Source organism: Hyperolius riggenbachi, chromosome 3, assembly GCF_040937935.1.
Source record: "Hyperolius riggenbachi isolate aHypRig1 chromosome 3, aHypRig1.pri, whole genome shotgun sequence".
NCBI classification, from domain to species: Eukaryota; Metazoa; Chordata; class Amphibia; order Anura; family Hyperoliidae; genus Hyperolius; species Hyperolius riggenbachi.
In genome coordinates, this window is record NC_090648.1 from 425,652,958 (window position 1) to 425,668,054 (window position 15,097).

At 47.1% G+C, this 15,097-nt stretch overlaps 1 protein-coding gene across 4 annotated transcripts in view; it reads left to right on the forward strand.

The window, feature by feature from the left end:
- Nucleotides 1–15,097, forward strand: part of LOC137564135 (xylosyl- and glucuronyltransferase LARGE1) — a 670,081-nt gene that overhangs the window by 519,949 nt on the left and 135,035 nt on the right. For all 4 annotated transcript variants that reach the window (XM_068277558.1, XM_068277559.1, XM_068277561.1 and 1 more), the window contains exon 7: nucleotides 2,087–2,191. In XM_068277558.1, coding sequence (XP_068133659.1) covers nucleotides 2,087–2,191 — 105 coding nt within the window. The remainder of the gene's footprint in view (nucleotides 1–2,086; nucleotides 2,192–15,097) is intronic.

Sequence of the window (15,097 nt, forward strand, 5' to 3'; positions counted from 1 at the left end):
ATGTCACAGGGGCCAGGGTGTAAGTTCCCGTTGGGGCCTGGGACCCTCAGTTTGGTGAAGAATGAGACTGATGTACACGTGGGGGCAGACATGTGTACCAGTTACACTTTGTTTATTGAATCCATTGTTTCATCTGAATATATCATTGGGGTTTTGTTCAAACCTTGATTCCGGCAATATCTTTAATGACTAACCGTACACGGTTTGTTGCAAGCTTTCAAAACATTAAGTTCCTTCTTCAGGCATTAAACAGAACTGGATCAAAATCGGCATCTTCTCTGGTTCTGGAGGACAGGTTGTGAAATCCTACAGAAGGTATAGAGTGCAGCACTTGACCACTAAAGGGACAGCTGTGAAATACAAATGGGTCCTTAACCAGGATGCAGTGTCAGTTGTCACAGGACCACACATTTTTACATCTTCTTTTCAAAGTTTTTTTTTTTTTATTAAAATATTGATGAGCAGTAATTATTGGTGGGGCTACCTAAATTCCTATTGGTTTAGTTTTTGGGTAAGATTGGCCTGATTTACTAAGGCCTCTCCAGAGATCTTCAAGCATATCCACACCATAGGAAATATGGACTGGATTATATTTGACCTTTCTGCAATAATGCAACAAAGGGTTGCACACATAAAGCCTCATACACCTGTTAGATGAAACTCAGCTAAGACGGCCGATAATGACCGCTTTTGCCGAGAATCGAATGTGTGTACAGCGGCCCCCGATGCCCCCTCGAGGCCCCATCCAGCCATCAGCGCACCGCTCCGTTTCCCCTCCTCCCCCTCATATAGCAACAGTATCCCAATCCCTGCCAGGTTTCATGCCTCGTACGTGTGTTCAAGGCTTTACTGATGTAGGAATGGTGTGGGGATTGCTGAAAGGTTAGGAATTTAGCAATAATGTGATTGCAGTCTAAGCAAACACCCACAGTGCCTTTAAAGCAGCTCTACCCATTGGTAAGATTGATGCACTATTTCATCTTTCTGTCTTCTTTTTTACGCATAAAACAAATGACAGCCACTTTACAATATGCCTAAAAAGCAGATTAGAAATGCCAAAGTTACTGCCAGTAACAAGTTCCTGCTAAATGAGCCATTTACTCAGTTAGTGTAAGTAACAAGTTCCTGCTGTGTGCAGGTAATTACCCATGCAGGAAGAGGAATATTCTGCTGCACTATAAATTTCAAGCCAGAAAAAGACTGCATTTTGTGTTCACAGTTAGTTTTGAAGCGCCACAGATTAAAGTTTTGTTCACCTCACTTACCCTGCCTGCTGCATGATGTTACACCTGCCCTACTCCATCATTCCCTCCCCCCCCCATTACAGCAGAACACATCAGCCTGCAGGCTAACTACACGTCAGTACAGCTTCAGCCCAGTGATGTCGCAGAAGGGAACGGGTCCCTGTTGGTGCGGCATCCATCTAGTGTGTGTACGGGCCTTTAGTGTTCAGGCTGTAGAGTATCAACATTTATTAAGAGGCAGATATGTTATTCACGAGAAAAGTAATTAAGATGTGAAGCCCCTTTTTTGTTTGCCACATTTAGGGCTAGCATTATATGAAATAGTGGACAGGAGTGGTGTTTTAAACATCTCTTGTAACGTGAAACTAATAGAGCAGTAAGTGAAATGTCGCCCTGGATTGATGAGGATTGTCTACGCCAGCATCTCATGGAAAGCTTCTTCACCTGCACACGTCAAGCAGTGTTATTCTGCACATCTTTAGTCTCTACTTGATGTCTGTGCACTACTTATTGTCCTTGTCAATGCTCTGTTCCTGTATAATTACAGAGTTCTATGCCTGAATGGACCATCCAGTGTACCTGTTGGTTGATCTGTTGACACATTTTTTAAATGTAATACCAACAGAACACCTTTTCTGTCCTTCAAAGTGCAGTGATAGAAAAACAAAAAGCAGTTAAATAGTTATTAATGTGGAACATATACAGAAATGTAATTATTTTTTAATTGCTGTCATTGCCATGGTATGAGATTCATGAAGGGGTAGAACAATCAAACTGCATGTATGTTGTCACTGGAACTGACAGATTACCCAGGATTAATGTCATCTTTCTTTTGTGTGCAGGACAACAGGTTCTTGGCCTGGTGGAGAATCAGAGTGACTGGTATCTGGGAAACCTATGGAAGAATCACCGACCATGGCCAGCACTTGGCAGAGGATACAATACAGGTATGCCCATTCACAATTGATACACATAGGACAAGTAATGGCGGAGAAATGTTATCTTTTCTGAAATCTTTTTTTTTTTAAAAAGCAAAATACTAAAGGACTACTGTAGGGGGTCGGGGGAAAAGAGTTGAGCTTACCTGGGGCTTCTAATGGTCCTCCGCAAACGTCCTGTGCCCATGCAGCCACTGACCGATGCTCCTGTCCCCGCCTCCGGTTCACTTCCGGAATGTGCGACTTTAAACTTGGAAAACCACTGCACCTGAGCGGCCGCGCCATCGCTGCCGCTGACGTCACCAGGAGTGTATAGGGCAGGCCCAGTACGGTCTGCGCCTGCGCAGTATGCTCCTGGTAACATCAGCGGGGGCGAGGACACGGCCGCATAGGCGCAGTGGTTTTCCGACTTTAAAGTCGGAAATTCCAGAAGTTATTTGGAGGCAGGGATCGGAGCATCGGTAAGTGGCTACGTGGGCACAGGACATCTGTGGGGGACCATTAGAATCCCCGGGTAAGTTCAATTATTTTTCCCCCCAGCCCCCTACAGTAATCCTTTAACCACTTAGGGCTGAGACACACCAGAAAAGCTCCCCAAACGCTAGAGGTTTCAAAAGCTCTTCCCAATATAATGCTATGGGTTTTTTTTTTACAAAACCTCATCGCTCCAGTGTGCATAGACACATAGGATAACATTAGCAGGAGGTTTCAAAAACTCAAAACGCTCCGAAAAACTCTTCTGGTGTGCACCAGGCCTAACTCCACAGCTCAGTATATCTACGTCACCTGTGGCATCCTCCAAGCCACTGATGCAGCTTTCAGCCCTGCTGTGCACGATCGGGTGCGCTTAAGAGTGCACCCCCGGCACTATCAGCTGCAATACTAATTGGTGAAAGGGAACATGTTCCCTTGTAGCAAACAGCAGGGATCCTTCATTTGTCCCCTCGGTGCACAGATCAGTTGAATAAATTGAGCAGCAAGCAGCCTCTCCCCTTACCTCGTTCCAGCGAAGAGCCTGCAGTCCGAGCCTCCCATCCCCACTCTTAACTCAGCCGCGTAATGCTGAATATCCAGGTCCCGGCTTGATGATGCCATCAAGCCGGGACCGGGTAACCGGCAATACGCGGCAGAGTTCAGAGCGGGGATCGGAGGCTCGGGCTGCAGGCTCATCGCTGGAACGAGGTAAGGGGAGAGGCTGCTTGCTGCTCATTTTTTTTAGCCGATCTGTGCACGGAGGGGGCTGCCTGGTGGGGGGCTGTTATCACGCCACTGGGGTAGGTGGGAGGCTAATATCTTGGTTTTAAAAAACTAGCAGGCATCAGGGTAAGGGAGGGGGTAGTGGATCTGATGATGTGGGAACATCTGGTTAACCTGGGGGGGGGGGGGGATAGACTAATACTGGGGCATATCTGGCTATAATGGGGGGGCACTAATCCTGGGGGCACATCTGATTATAATGGGGGAACATTTTATCCTGGGGAACATCTGACTGTAATGAAGGGTGCCAATCCTGGCGGTGCTACTGTCTCTATACTGGGGGGCACCACATACAAGGGGCACATTTGACTATACTGGGGGACTGATATTGGGGACACATCTGGCTATACTGGGGAAGGATGATACTTGGGACACATCTGACTATACAAGGGGGACATAAAACTGGCGGCATGGTTTTTTATCACAGTGGCGCTTTTTATTTTTAAATTGGAATTGTTAAAGACTGAGAAATAATGCATTTTTTACTTTTTCTCTCTTTTTCCCATAAAAATGTTTAGAAAACAAAAAAAAATAAATGTTGGACTAAATACCCCCTATTAAAAGCCTAGTTTGTGTTGAAAAAAATTATATATATAGATCATTTAGATGTAGTGAGTAGGGATAAAGTTATTGCTGATTAAACAGGGACATAGCTTAAGCATCAAAACGGTTCTGGTCCAGAAGGGGAAAACAAGGTCTGGATACGAAGTGGTTAAGTCATGAAATTGTATCTACAATGATAAAAGACATTTTGCAATTGTGTTCTGAATCCTCCTTCATCTGTAGTGATATTACATTGCAATACTGGCATGAATTATAAACCTTACAAATGGGTACTATTGCTAAGAGTATCATGGGCAAAAAGAGACCGAAAAGCCTTCCTACTAAAAAGCAAAGCTGAGTATAATTTGCCTTCTTGGCAAATTATACTCAGCATTGCTTTTTAGTAGAAGGGTTTTTTAGTATCTTTTATACTTTATACTTTTCTAGTGGTTCTGGGTCACCATGAACTATCTGGGTATTCCTTAGTACTGGTCCAAGCCCTATGCCATATAGCCACATCCATCCCTGCCATGCACTGATGTGGGCCACAAAGTCCAAAACAGGTTGGGTTAACGTAACTCTATAAAATGTATAAGCTATAGGCTCATGATACCAAGGCAGGGCTTCTTGGCTGCGCAGCACCTGAGTTTGGCATGGCTATAGCATCAATGCTATAGTCCACGCCCCACGTACAGGTAATTCAGGGATCTGGCAATTTACTTCTCCCTCCCAGTTGCTACGACTCAGAGGGGGAAAAGTAATTAGCGCTACCCGGAATTTTGGGGTGAATCGTCATTTGGCTCTCCCAGCGCTAAAATGAGGGGTGCCCAGAACAAATGTACGTCATAATACACTAGCAGTTCTGGATGTAAGCCTGGCTTCAGGACATGATTTGCATATTCAGGAGTGATGCATCATGGGAAACCACAGTTGCTCAATTAAAGCTGAATTATCACAACTATTTTCTGTTTTAAGAAGGCAAATTATGACTCTTCTCAAGCCTACAGCAGTAATAAGGTTTTACCTCATAGAAGAGTCTGCTCTCTCTTCTGTTAAAAGTGCAAAGACAGTAAACATAACTTGCAGAATTGATTGGATGTTCCTGTTAAAGATTTTTTTATTTCTGTCAAGAATTGTTTAAAAGTAGAGTTATCCTTCAATTAAACATGAACTCCACGTACCATATGGCTTCAAGCGAAGTAAACATTTCTACATCTTCCCCGCATATACAACGGCCCTACACACTCAGTAGCAGAAAGCAATTTGCTTCATCTAGGATAACATGACAGCCATTTTGTCATAGTCCGGTTGACCTTCATAACGCAGAGAGGTGGGCAGAGTTGTAAACATCTTGTTTTCAAAGAAAGAAAAAGATGATGGTGGTTCTTGTATCTCTGCATAATGTGTCTTCAGCTCATTTCTCGCAATAGTCTATAGTTGTTCCTTTAATACAGCGAGGTGTTTCTGGTTATGTTGCATCCCCCCACGCCAATCAGATCACCTGCCAGCCACACGTAGCTCTTTCTATCCGTGCTTGTTTGTATTAGTTAATTACTTATTGATGTTGTCTTACAATGGCCTGCGTAAGCCAGTGGCAACAGCCCTGAGCCATTTGTCAGGCTGCTAATCTGTCATTGTTCCGTTCAAGAATGTAAGCAGGTAATGTTCCATTCCGGTGATCGCAGCCACCAACTTGCATCATAATAAGGTTGAATCTTCTTCACAGTACAGCTGTGGCCTTCACTACTTTCCTTGGGTGGTCCTCGGTTTAGTCTCAGGATTAAGCACTGAGAGATTCTTAGCATATATGTGGACCTGTTTTCCTGATTGAACTAGATGGACATACTGTATGCCTTCTTTCAACCCAAATAACTATGTAAAATATGCCTCTCGTAATGCCCATCTCTGCCTTGTTCTACATATCTTAACAGCAACGTTTTCCTAATGTAGTGACCTCTCTCTTGTTGGCCAGAGTGGCATATTTTGGTGTTACTTTGTCATGGAGGCTTTATGTGAATTGTGGAAATAGCATATCCCTTATAGTTCATTATTCTTTTTTATCCTATTCATTATTCTGTGTTGCTTCAACCACTAAAAAGCTATTTTTGCTTCCGAGCCTCTGAGTATAAAAGTATGTACAATAGACAAGGACTGCAAGGTCAGGTAGTGGGTAAACACTGACATGTCTTCCCATAGAATTACAGTGTTAAAATACAGTGCTGTAAGTTACTATATTCCAAAAAGAGCACTAGATGTCCAAACAAAAGGTACGGATGGAAATGGAATTGTTCTTGTTTTCAATGCACCGTGTAAAACAGGGGTGACAAACTCAATCATGTAAGGGTCCAAAATCTTAAACATAATCCAAGTCATGAGCTAAATTGTTTATGAAGATTTAACATTTATTGTATAGTCTCAAACTAAGTGGCGTGGCTATAGCAGGGTATTGCAGTGGATCTGTTTAATATTAACCTGCTCTGGTGCTGCTTCAGGTCTCCTCTGATTTTCCTGACAGACATGCTTTATGCAGTGCATATTTCTGGCACTCAAATGCATATGGTCTGAAGTTGGATGCATGGAAGCAGGGCCGGCCCTAGACTTTTTGCCGCCTGAGGAAAAAATGATTGCTGCCGCCGCCCCCGTGGGGGGGACCACCGCCGCCGAGCTGGAGGGGTAGCGGGCAGGGCGGGGGTATTGGGCCTAGCGGCGGGGAGGGGGGTCGGACCTCCTCCTCCCTCGCCTGGGTCCCCCGTCCTCCGCTCCCCTCCAGCTTTAAATAGATAAGAAGCGCAACTCGTAAGAGGCAGTGGGCGGGGAGGACTCACCTCTTCCTCGCTCGATCCAGCGTGCGCTCCACTGACGTCCCTTCCTGCAGCGCCGTCCACTTACAATACAGTGGGCGGCGTTGCAGGAAGTGACGTCAGTGGAGCGCACGCTGGATCGAGCGAGGAAGAGGTGAGTCCTCTCCGCCCACTGCCTCTTACGAGTTGCGCTTCTTATCTATTTAAAGCTGGAGGGGAGCGGAGGATGGGGGACCCAGGCGAGGGAGGGGGGGTCCGATCCCCCTCCCCGCCACTAGGCCCAATACCCCCGTCCTGCCCGCTACCCCTCCAGCTGGGCGGCCGGCTCCCCGCACCCACCGATGGGCGGATGCTGCCCCTAGAAATTTGCCGCCTGAGGCAAAAGTTTCACCCCGCCTCATGAGCGGGCCGGCCCTGCATGGAAGCACAGAGCATGCAGCTGCTAGGAAGAACAGAAGAGACACCATGCAGCACTGGAGCATGTGAATATTACATTTACCTGCTGCACTACCCTGAAATGTGGGGAGAGGGTGTGTGTAGGGGGTTAAAAGGTGTTGTAAGTGTGTGTGTTTTATCGCCATACAAAGGGGTTTGGATGCCACAAAAGGGCACATGCTAATTTTGCTGGTGGTCCTGTGGGTAGTTGCTGCCCCCCAGGGGGTTGGAGAGGAAGATGTGTTGGTGTGTTTGTGTTTTATCAACCACACAAAGGGGTTTGGATCCCAGGAGGGGCCGCCATGCTGGGGGGATATTGTAGGTTGTTGCTGCACCCTGGCTCAAACTGACAACATTTCTGGAGTGTAAGGCAATGTGCTGTCGTTCTTTCACTGCTTACAATGATGCGCATTGCAAGCTATCAAGGGCCCCATAAAATTACAAGGAGGGCCGCATTCGGCTTTGAGTTTGACACCTATGGTGTAAAACTCCATTACAGAATAAGCGTGCCCTTCACCAATCAAATCAAGGACTTACCAGCTAAGAATTGACCCAGAAGCCCACATTGGCTGGCAGGTAATTCAGCGTGTTTCCTCCGAAACTGGGCTGTCAGCAGTAGTATAATTATATAACTTTATAACATAAAGAATCTAAGTGCACTGCACCATTACGTACACCAGATCTTTCATTATTTTTCCAAGAGTAAAAGCTGTTACGGTACATTCGGGCCCATAGACTATGGACCCAACAGTGATATGAAGCATGTAAAATACAGATAAAAGGAAGCTCTTGTGTCTCCTTGGGTGGCAACACAGCAGATTTCATCCTAGGGATTGAATTTAAATCCCTATAGGTGACGGTTATAGTTTGCATGTACACACCTTGACCCTTCCTTTACGAATAACAATGCAGGTGGACATCTCTTGACTGGTATTAAAATGGAACAAGCAAGAACATCCCAGTAATCTACTTCGTTTATGTGTTTTAGTGATTTGATTTAAGATTAGCTTCTGGTTAACCTTGGTGTGTCTAGCGCCGTCATATGCTTTAACACAGATAAAAGTTTTTAAGTGGCTGTTTTTGCATTAACAAAAATGTAAACTACTTGTTGCAGCACGTCATCATTGTCCATGTCCAGAGCTCTCAAGTGCGTCTCTTTTGGAGGAATAGTCTCTCTTTAGGAACCCTGTCCCTCTTTCTTCCTCATTTGTCCATCTTTCAGTGCAAAATGTATTTAATTGACTCTAAACTTTATTTTCGTCTTTTAAATTGATATATTCCTTATTTTCTAATGTTAATATGAAGGACAATGAACCAGGATAGAAAGGACCAGTGTGGTTTTAACTATAAAACATCATATTTTATCGTACAATCTTTATGGTATGCATGACCAGGGGTGTTTTGAGGGGTATATTAGAGGTTTGGCAGGGGCACAATTAAGGAAGTGGCTTAAGTGTCCCTCTTTATTATCTCAAACAGTTGGGAGGTTTGCATGTCCCCTTCCTTTACTAGATCATGGCTATGGATGATCAATGAGATGCAAATATTTCCGAGTTCATGCAGGATTATGTAACATTTTATGCAAATATATGCAGCTTGAAAATGGACCAATCAACATTAACCTGGGTAAGACTTGATTAGTCCATTTTCAAGCTACATATATTTGCATAGAATGAACTAAATCCCGCATGAACTCGGAAATATTTGCATCTCATTGATCATCTTTACTCATCATGGCTACTTTCTCCTTTCCACCCTCCACCAAAGCCCCGCCTCCTATTGTGATACCACGTGGTCACCTCAGTGGTGTGTTCAACAAGGAATGGGGAGAGTTTATCTGCTCTCCTTGCTGAAACCACGCCTCCCTACTGGAGAATGACAGCCAGGCGTTTATATGCATTATGCAAATGTGTTAGTCCCCTACATCATTGCAGAGGGCTGAGGTCAGACAGAGAGGAGAAAGGAAAACGTTTCATGGGGCCTAACAAGAAAGAGAAGGGCGCTGCTAAATTGCTGCAATAGATAGTTTGAATGAAAAGATCCAAATTTTTTACATCTCATCTTCAGTCACGTATCTAAATATACCATATAATAAGTTAGTAATCAGACGGTTCTATTTATAAAAGAAGGTGAAAATGAAGAACATATTCCGTGTAGTTAAAGCAATGAGCTTAATTACTTTCTATATATAAATGGGCATACCGTTGTTGGATTTCCCTATTTAGAATGATTCTGAATGGATTTAGAATGAATCCAAATGCATTTCCATGGAATTTAAAATAGCTGTTTGTTGATGTCAGAGAAGGCTAGTTATTATGCCATTCATAAAATTCGAATTGATGTTAGTTCTCCAGATGCAATTCATCATCTTCTAACTGCATGTATTGTCTATGAGAAATGGATGTGACAGGTCCTCTAGTGCCCATGTGCAGTAACACAGTTGTGTTTAATATCTTCTGAATAGTGCAATCAGTTCCTATACATAGTGATGCTCAAATACCCCTTTTTAAAATTCGAGTTTGGTCGAATTCGAATAGTAAATTATTCGAGGTCAGTCGAATATTCGAGTCGAATAATTTTTACTATTCGATTCGACCTCGGACTTCGAGCTCACTATTCGAGTCGGTATTCGAGCTCACTATTCGAGCTGACTATTCGAATTGGCCTTAAATAGCTTCCAACACTTGTTTTGAGGGTGAATGATGCAAGAAACATCTTTTTTTCCAAGTAACAACAGCAAGTGATTATGTGGGGATGTTCCTTTAAAAAAAAATGTGGAAAGAGAAGTTGTGTCCTTAATTTTGTTCAGTAGTGTTACTGTATATACTTGTTCTTCTTCTTCTTTATCTTTCTTCTTCTTCTTCTAGATCTTCTTCTTCTATATCTTCTTCTTCTTCTTCTATATTGTCTTCTTCTTCTTCTTCTTCTTCTTCATCTTCTTCTTCTTCATCATCTTCTTCTTCTTCTTCTTCTTCATCATCTTCTTCTTCTTCTTCATCATCATCTTCTTCTTCTTCTTCTTCTTCATCATCTTCTTCTTCATCTTCTTCTTCTTCTTCTTCATCTTCATCTTCTTCTTCTTCTTCTTCATCTTCATCTTCTTCATCTTCTTCTTCTTCATCTTCTTCTTCTTCTTCTTCTTCTTCTTCTTCATCTTCTTCTTCTTCTTCTTCATCTTCTTCTTCTTCATCTTCTTCTTCTTCTTCTTCTTCTTCTTCTTCATCTTCTTCTTCTTCTTCTTCATCTTCTTCTTCTTCTTCTTCTTCTTCATCTTCTTCATCATCTTCTTCATCTTCTTCTTCTTCATCTTCTTCTTCTTCATCTTCTTCATCTTCTTCTTCATCATCTTCTTCATCTTCTTCTTCATCTTCATCTTCTCCTTCTCCTTCTTTTTCAATATCGTCTTCTTCTTCTTCACGTATTTCTCTTTTCAATTTTTTTTTTAAAGAAATGCAGCTATTTTTGAGCGTAACAAATAGCTGGTGGGCGCACGCATGTTGGAAGCGCCATTGTATGTGCTCCCTGGCAGTGGAAACACAAAGACAGCAGGAGGTAAATTCAGCAGCAGGAGGAGGAGGATGAGTGTGTGGCAGCAGGCAGTCAATGAGGCAGGCAGCTCGCCGTGACATAATAGCCCTGGTACCTAGCGGTGATACCAGGGCTGTAAATAAACACAACAGGAGGTCCCAGACAGCGGTCGTGCAGCCCACATTGTGTCCAATACACAACTGGGACAACACAGTTTTCAACCCGGGCACCTCAGAAAAATTAAACCTTTTTTTTTTTTTAATGGTTTGTTTGGTTTTGGTTTTGCAACCAATATAGCTATTGTTTGACGTAATAGCTGGTGGCAGAGTGGCAGCAGAAGGTAATTCTGTGTACCCTGGCAGTGGGAAACACAGACAGACAGCAACAGCAGCAGGAGGAATGGAGGAGTAATGTGAGCAGCTATTGTTTGACGTAATAGCTGGTGGCAGAGTGGCAGCAGAAGGTAAATCATCTGTGTAGTGTACCCTGGCAGTGGGAAACACAGACAGACAGCAGCAGCAGCAGCAGGAGGAGGTGTGGAGGAGTAGTGTGAGTGTGGCAGCAGGTAGGCAGCGTGACATAATAGCCCTGGTACCTAGCGGTGATACCAGGGCTGTAAATAAACACAACAGGAGGTCCCAGACAGCGGTCGTGCAGCCCACATTGTGTCCAATACACAACTGGGACAACACAGTTTTCAACCCGGGCACCTCAGAAAAATTAAACCTTTTTTTTTTTTTTTTTTAATGGTTTGTTTGGTTTTGGTTTTGCAACCAATATAGCTATTGTTTGACGTAATAGCTGGTGGCAGAGTGGCAGCAGAAGAAGGTAATTCTGTGTACCCTGGCAGTGGGAAACACAGACAGACAGCAGCAGCAGCAGGAGGAATGGAGGAGTAATGTGAGCAGCTATTGTTTGACGTAATAGCTGGTGGCAGAGTGGCAGCAGAAGGTAAATCATCTGTGTACCCTGGCAGTGGGAAACACAGACAGACAGCAGCAGCAGCAGCAGGAGGAGGTGTGGAGGAGTAGTGTGAGTGTGGCAGCAGGTAGGCAGCGTGACATAATAGCCCTGGTACCTAGCGGTGATACCAGGGCTGTAAATAAACACAACAGGAGGTCCCAGACAGCGGTCGTGCAGCCCACATTGTGTCCAATACACAACTGGGACAACACAGTTTTCAACCCGGGCACCTCAGAAAAATTAAACCTTTTTTTTTTTTTTAATGGTTTGTTTGGTTTTGGTTTTGCAACCAATATAGCTATTGTTTGACGTAATAGCTGGTGGCAGAGTGGCAGCAGAAGAAGGTAATTCTGTGTACCCTGGCAGTGGGAAACACAGACAGACAGCAGCAGCAGCAGGAGGAATGGAGGAGTAATGTGAGCAGCTATTGTTTGACGTAATAGCTGGTGGCAGAGTGGCAGCAGAAGGTAAATCATCTGTGTACCCTGGCAGTGGGAAACACAGACAGACAGCAGCAGCAGCAGCAGGAGGAGGTATGGAGGAGCAGTGTGAGTGTGGCAGCAGGTAGGCAGCGTGACATAATAGCCCTGGTACCTAGCGGTGATACCAGGGCTGTAAATAAACACAACAGGAGGTCCCAGACAGCGGTCGTGCAGCCCACATTGTGTCCAATACACAACTGGGACAACACAGTTTTCAACCCGGGCACCTCAGAAAAATTAAACCTTTTTTTTTTTTAATGGTTTTTTGGTTTTTGGTTTTACAACCAATATAGCTATTGTTTGACGTAATAGCTGGTGGCAGAGTGGCAGCAGAAGAAGGTAATTCTGTGTACCCTGGCAGTGGGAAACACAGACAGACAGCAGAAGGGCAGTACACAGCAGCCCACTGTAGGTGTAAAATGTGTGGCTGCAGGCGACGTAATAGTCAAAGTGAACCAGGCTGGCTTAGTGAGCAGGAGCCAGGAGGTGGTAAAGGGTGGTAAGGCACATTAACGATGGTTCCGGCAGCCAGTTCATGTCCCCCTCTCGCCGACAACAGGGGCCAGGAACTCGCCTTCCACCCACGCCTGGTTCATCTTGAGAAACGTCAGTCTGTCCACAGACTTGTGAGACAGACGTGAGCGTTTCTCGGTGACCACGCCACCAGCTGCACTGAAGCAGCGCTCGGACAGCACGCTGGAAGGGGGGCAGGACAGCACTTCCAGGGCGTACTGCGCCAGCTCGCTCCAGATCTCCATGCGCTTGACCCAATACTCCATGGGATCAACAGGGGCATCGCTGTCAAGCCCGCTGTACGACCCCATGTAGTCAGCCACCATGCGGGTCAGGCGCTGGCTGTGACCGGAGGAGGATGCTGCTGCATGCATCTCCTCTCTAGTCACTGCTGCCGGAGCCTCTACAGTCCTGTAGAGCTCGTGGCTGAGAGACAGCAGGTCTGTGGGGCGCTTGCTGCTGCTGGATGCAGGCACCTGCTGCTGCCTCTGTGCTGGCTGCTGGACAGTGGGGGTGGAAGGCTGGGGGAAGGCTTCCTTCAAGCGCTCAACAAGGGCCTGCTGCAAGCTCCTTATTTGTTGCGCTGGGTCTCCTCCTGCAGGCGGCAGGAACTGGCTCAACTTCCCCTTGAGGCGTGGGTCCAACATCATGCTGATCCAGATGTCCTCCCTCTGCTTCATCTGGATCACCCTGGGGTCCCTGCGCAGGCACGTCAGCATGTGCGCTGCCATTGGGAAGAGGCGGGCCACGTCTGCTGGCACATCGACGTCAGTGCTGTCCTCATCCTCCTCCTCTGCCGCCTCATCCTCTCTCCACCCCCGCACCAACTCAGCTGCGCTGTGCTGATCCCCCTCATCAGCAGCCAGGTCAGGGACCTCCACCAAGTCCTCCTCCTCCTCCCCCTCAGAGGTGGACTGCGCAGCTGGTTGCCGCTCCTGCTGGTCCAAGGCTGCCGCTCCCTGTTCCAGCAAAGCATCGAGGGCCCTGTTCAGCAGAGAAACCAGGGGCACCCACTCGCAGACCATAGCATGGTCCCTGCTCACCATGTTTGTGGCCTGCAGGAAGGGAGCCAGCACAAAGCACACCTGCTGCATGTGCCTCCAGTCATCATCGGGGACGATGGACGGGATGTTGCTGGTCTTGTCCCTTCTCTGAGCTGCGGAAACAGTGGCCAGGGCAAGGTACTGTTTGACAGCGTGCCTCTGTTCAACCAGACGCTCCAACATCGCCAGGGTGGAGTTCCAGCGAGTCGGAACGTCAAGGATCAGCCGATGGCGTGGCAGATCCAGCTCCTTTTGCACGTCTTCCAGGCTCGCACAGGCTGCAGCCGAGCGCCGGAAGTGACGCACAACATTCCTTGCCGTTTCCAGCAGTTCGCCCATCCCCTGGTAGGTGCGCAGGAACTTCTGCACCACCAGGTTCAGCACGTGGGCAAGACAGGGGATGTGGGTCAGGTTTCCCCTGTCTATGGCAGCAACCAGATTGGCCCCATTGTCGGACACCACCTCTCCGACTCTGAGGCCTCTGGGGGTCAGCCAAATCCTCTCCTGCTCCTGGAGTTTGGCCAACACGTGGGCTGCCGTCAGCTTGGTCTTGCCAAGGCTGACCAAGTGCAGCAGCGCTTGGCAGTGGCGGGCCTGCACGCTGCTGCTGAGGCGTGGGGTTTGGCCAGGTGTGGCGGAGGATGGCAGAGGATCGGAGGAACCCGCTGCAGTTCCCCTGACCCTGCGGGGTGGCACCACCCACTGTGTTGCTGCTGCTGCTGCTGTGCCCGCTGCTGCTCTCCCATCCTCACCCCCTTCCACCAAGCTGACCCAGTGGACAGTGAAGGACAGGTAGCGGCCTGTCCCGAAGCGGCTGCTCCAGGAGTCCATGGTGACGTGGACCCTTTCACCAACCGCGTGCTCCAGCCCTCGCTGCACATTGGCCATCACAAAGCGGTGCAGTGCAGGAATGGCCTTGCGGGCGAAGAAGTGTCTGCTGGGGAGCTGCCAGTCTGGGGCTGCACAAGCAAGCAGCGCCCGCATGTCGCTCCCCTCCTGCACGAGCGTGTACGGCAGGAGTTGGGAGCACATGGCCCGTGCCAGCAAGCCGTTCAGCTGCCGCACGCGACGGCTGCTGGGAGGCAGAGCCCTAACCACCCCCTGGAAGGACTCGCTCAAAAGGCTCTGGCGTGGCCTTTTGCTGACACGGGAATCAGCAGACACAGCGGAGGAGGCCACTGAGGACTGGCTGCCAGAACAGGCCTCAGTGTCGGCGGCAGGAGTTGCAGAGGGGGGAGGAGCAGTGCGTTTCCGCACTCCTGCTGGTGCTGCTGGAGGAGCAGGAGGGCGGGTGGCTGCTGTTGCTGCTGCTGCTGCTGAAGGCTGTGCAGTGATGGGTGTGGTGCCACT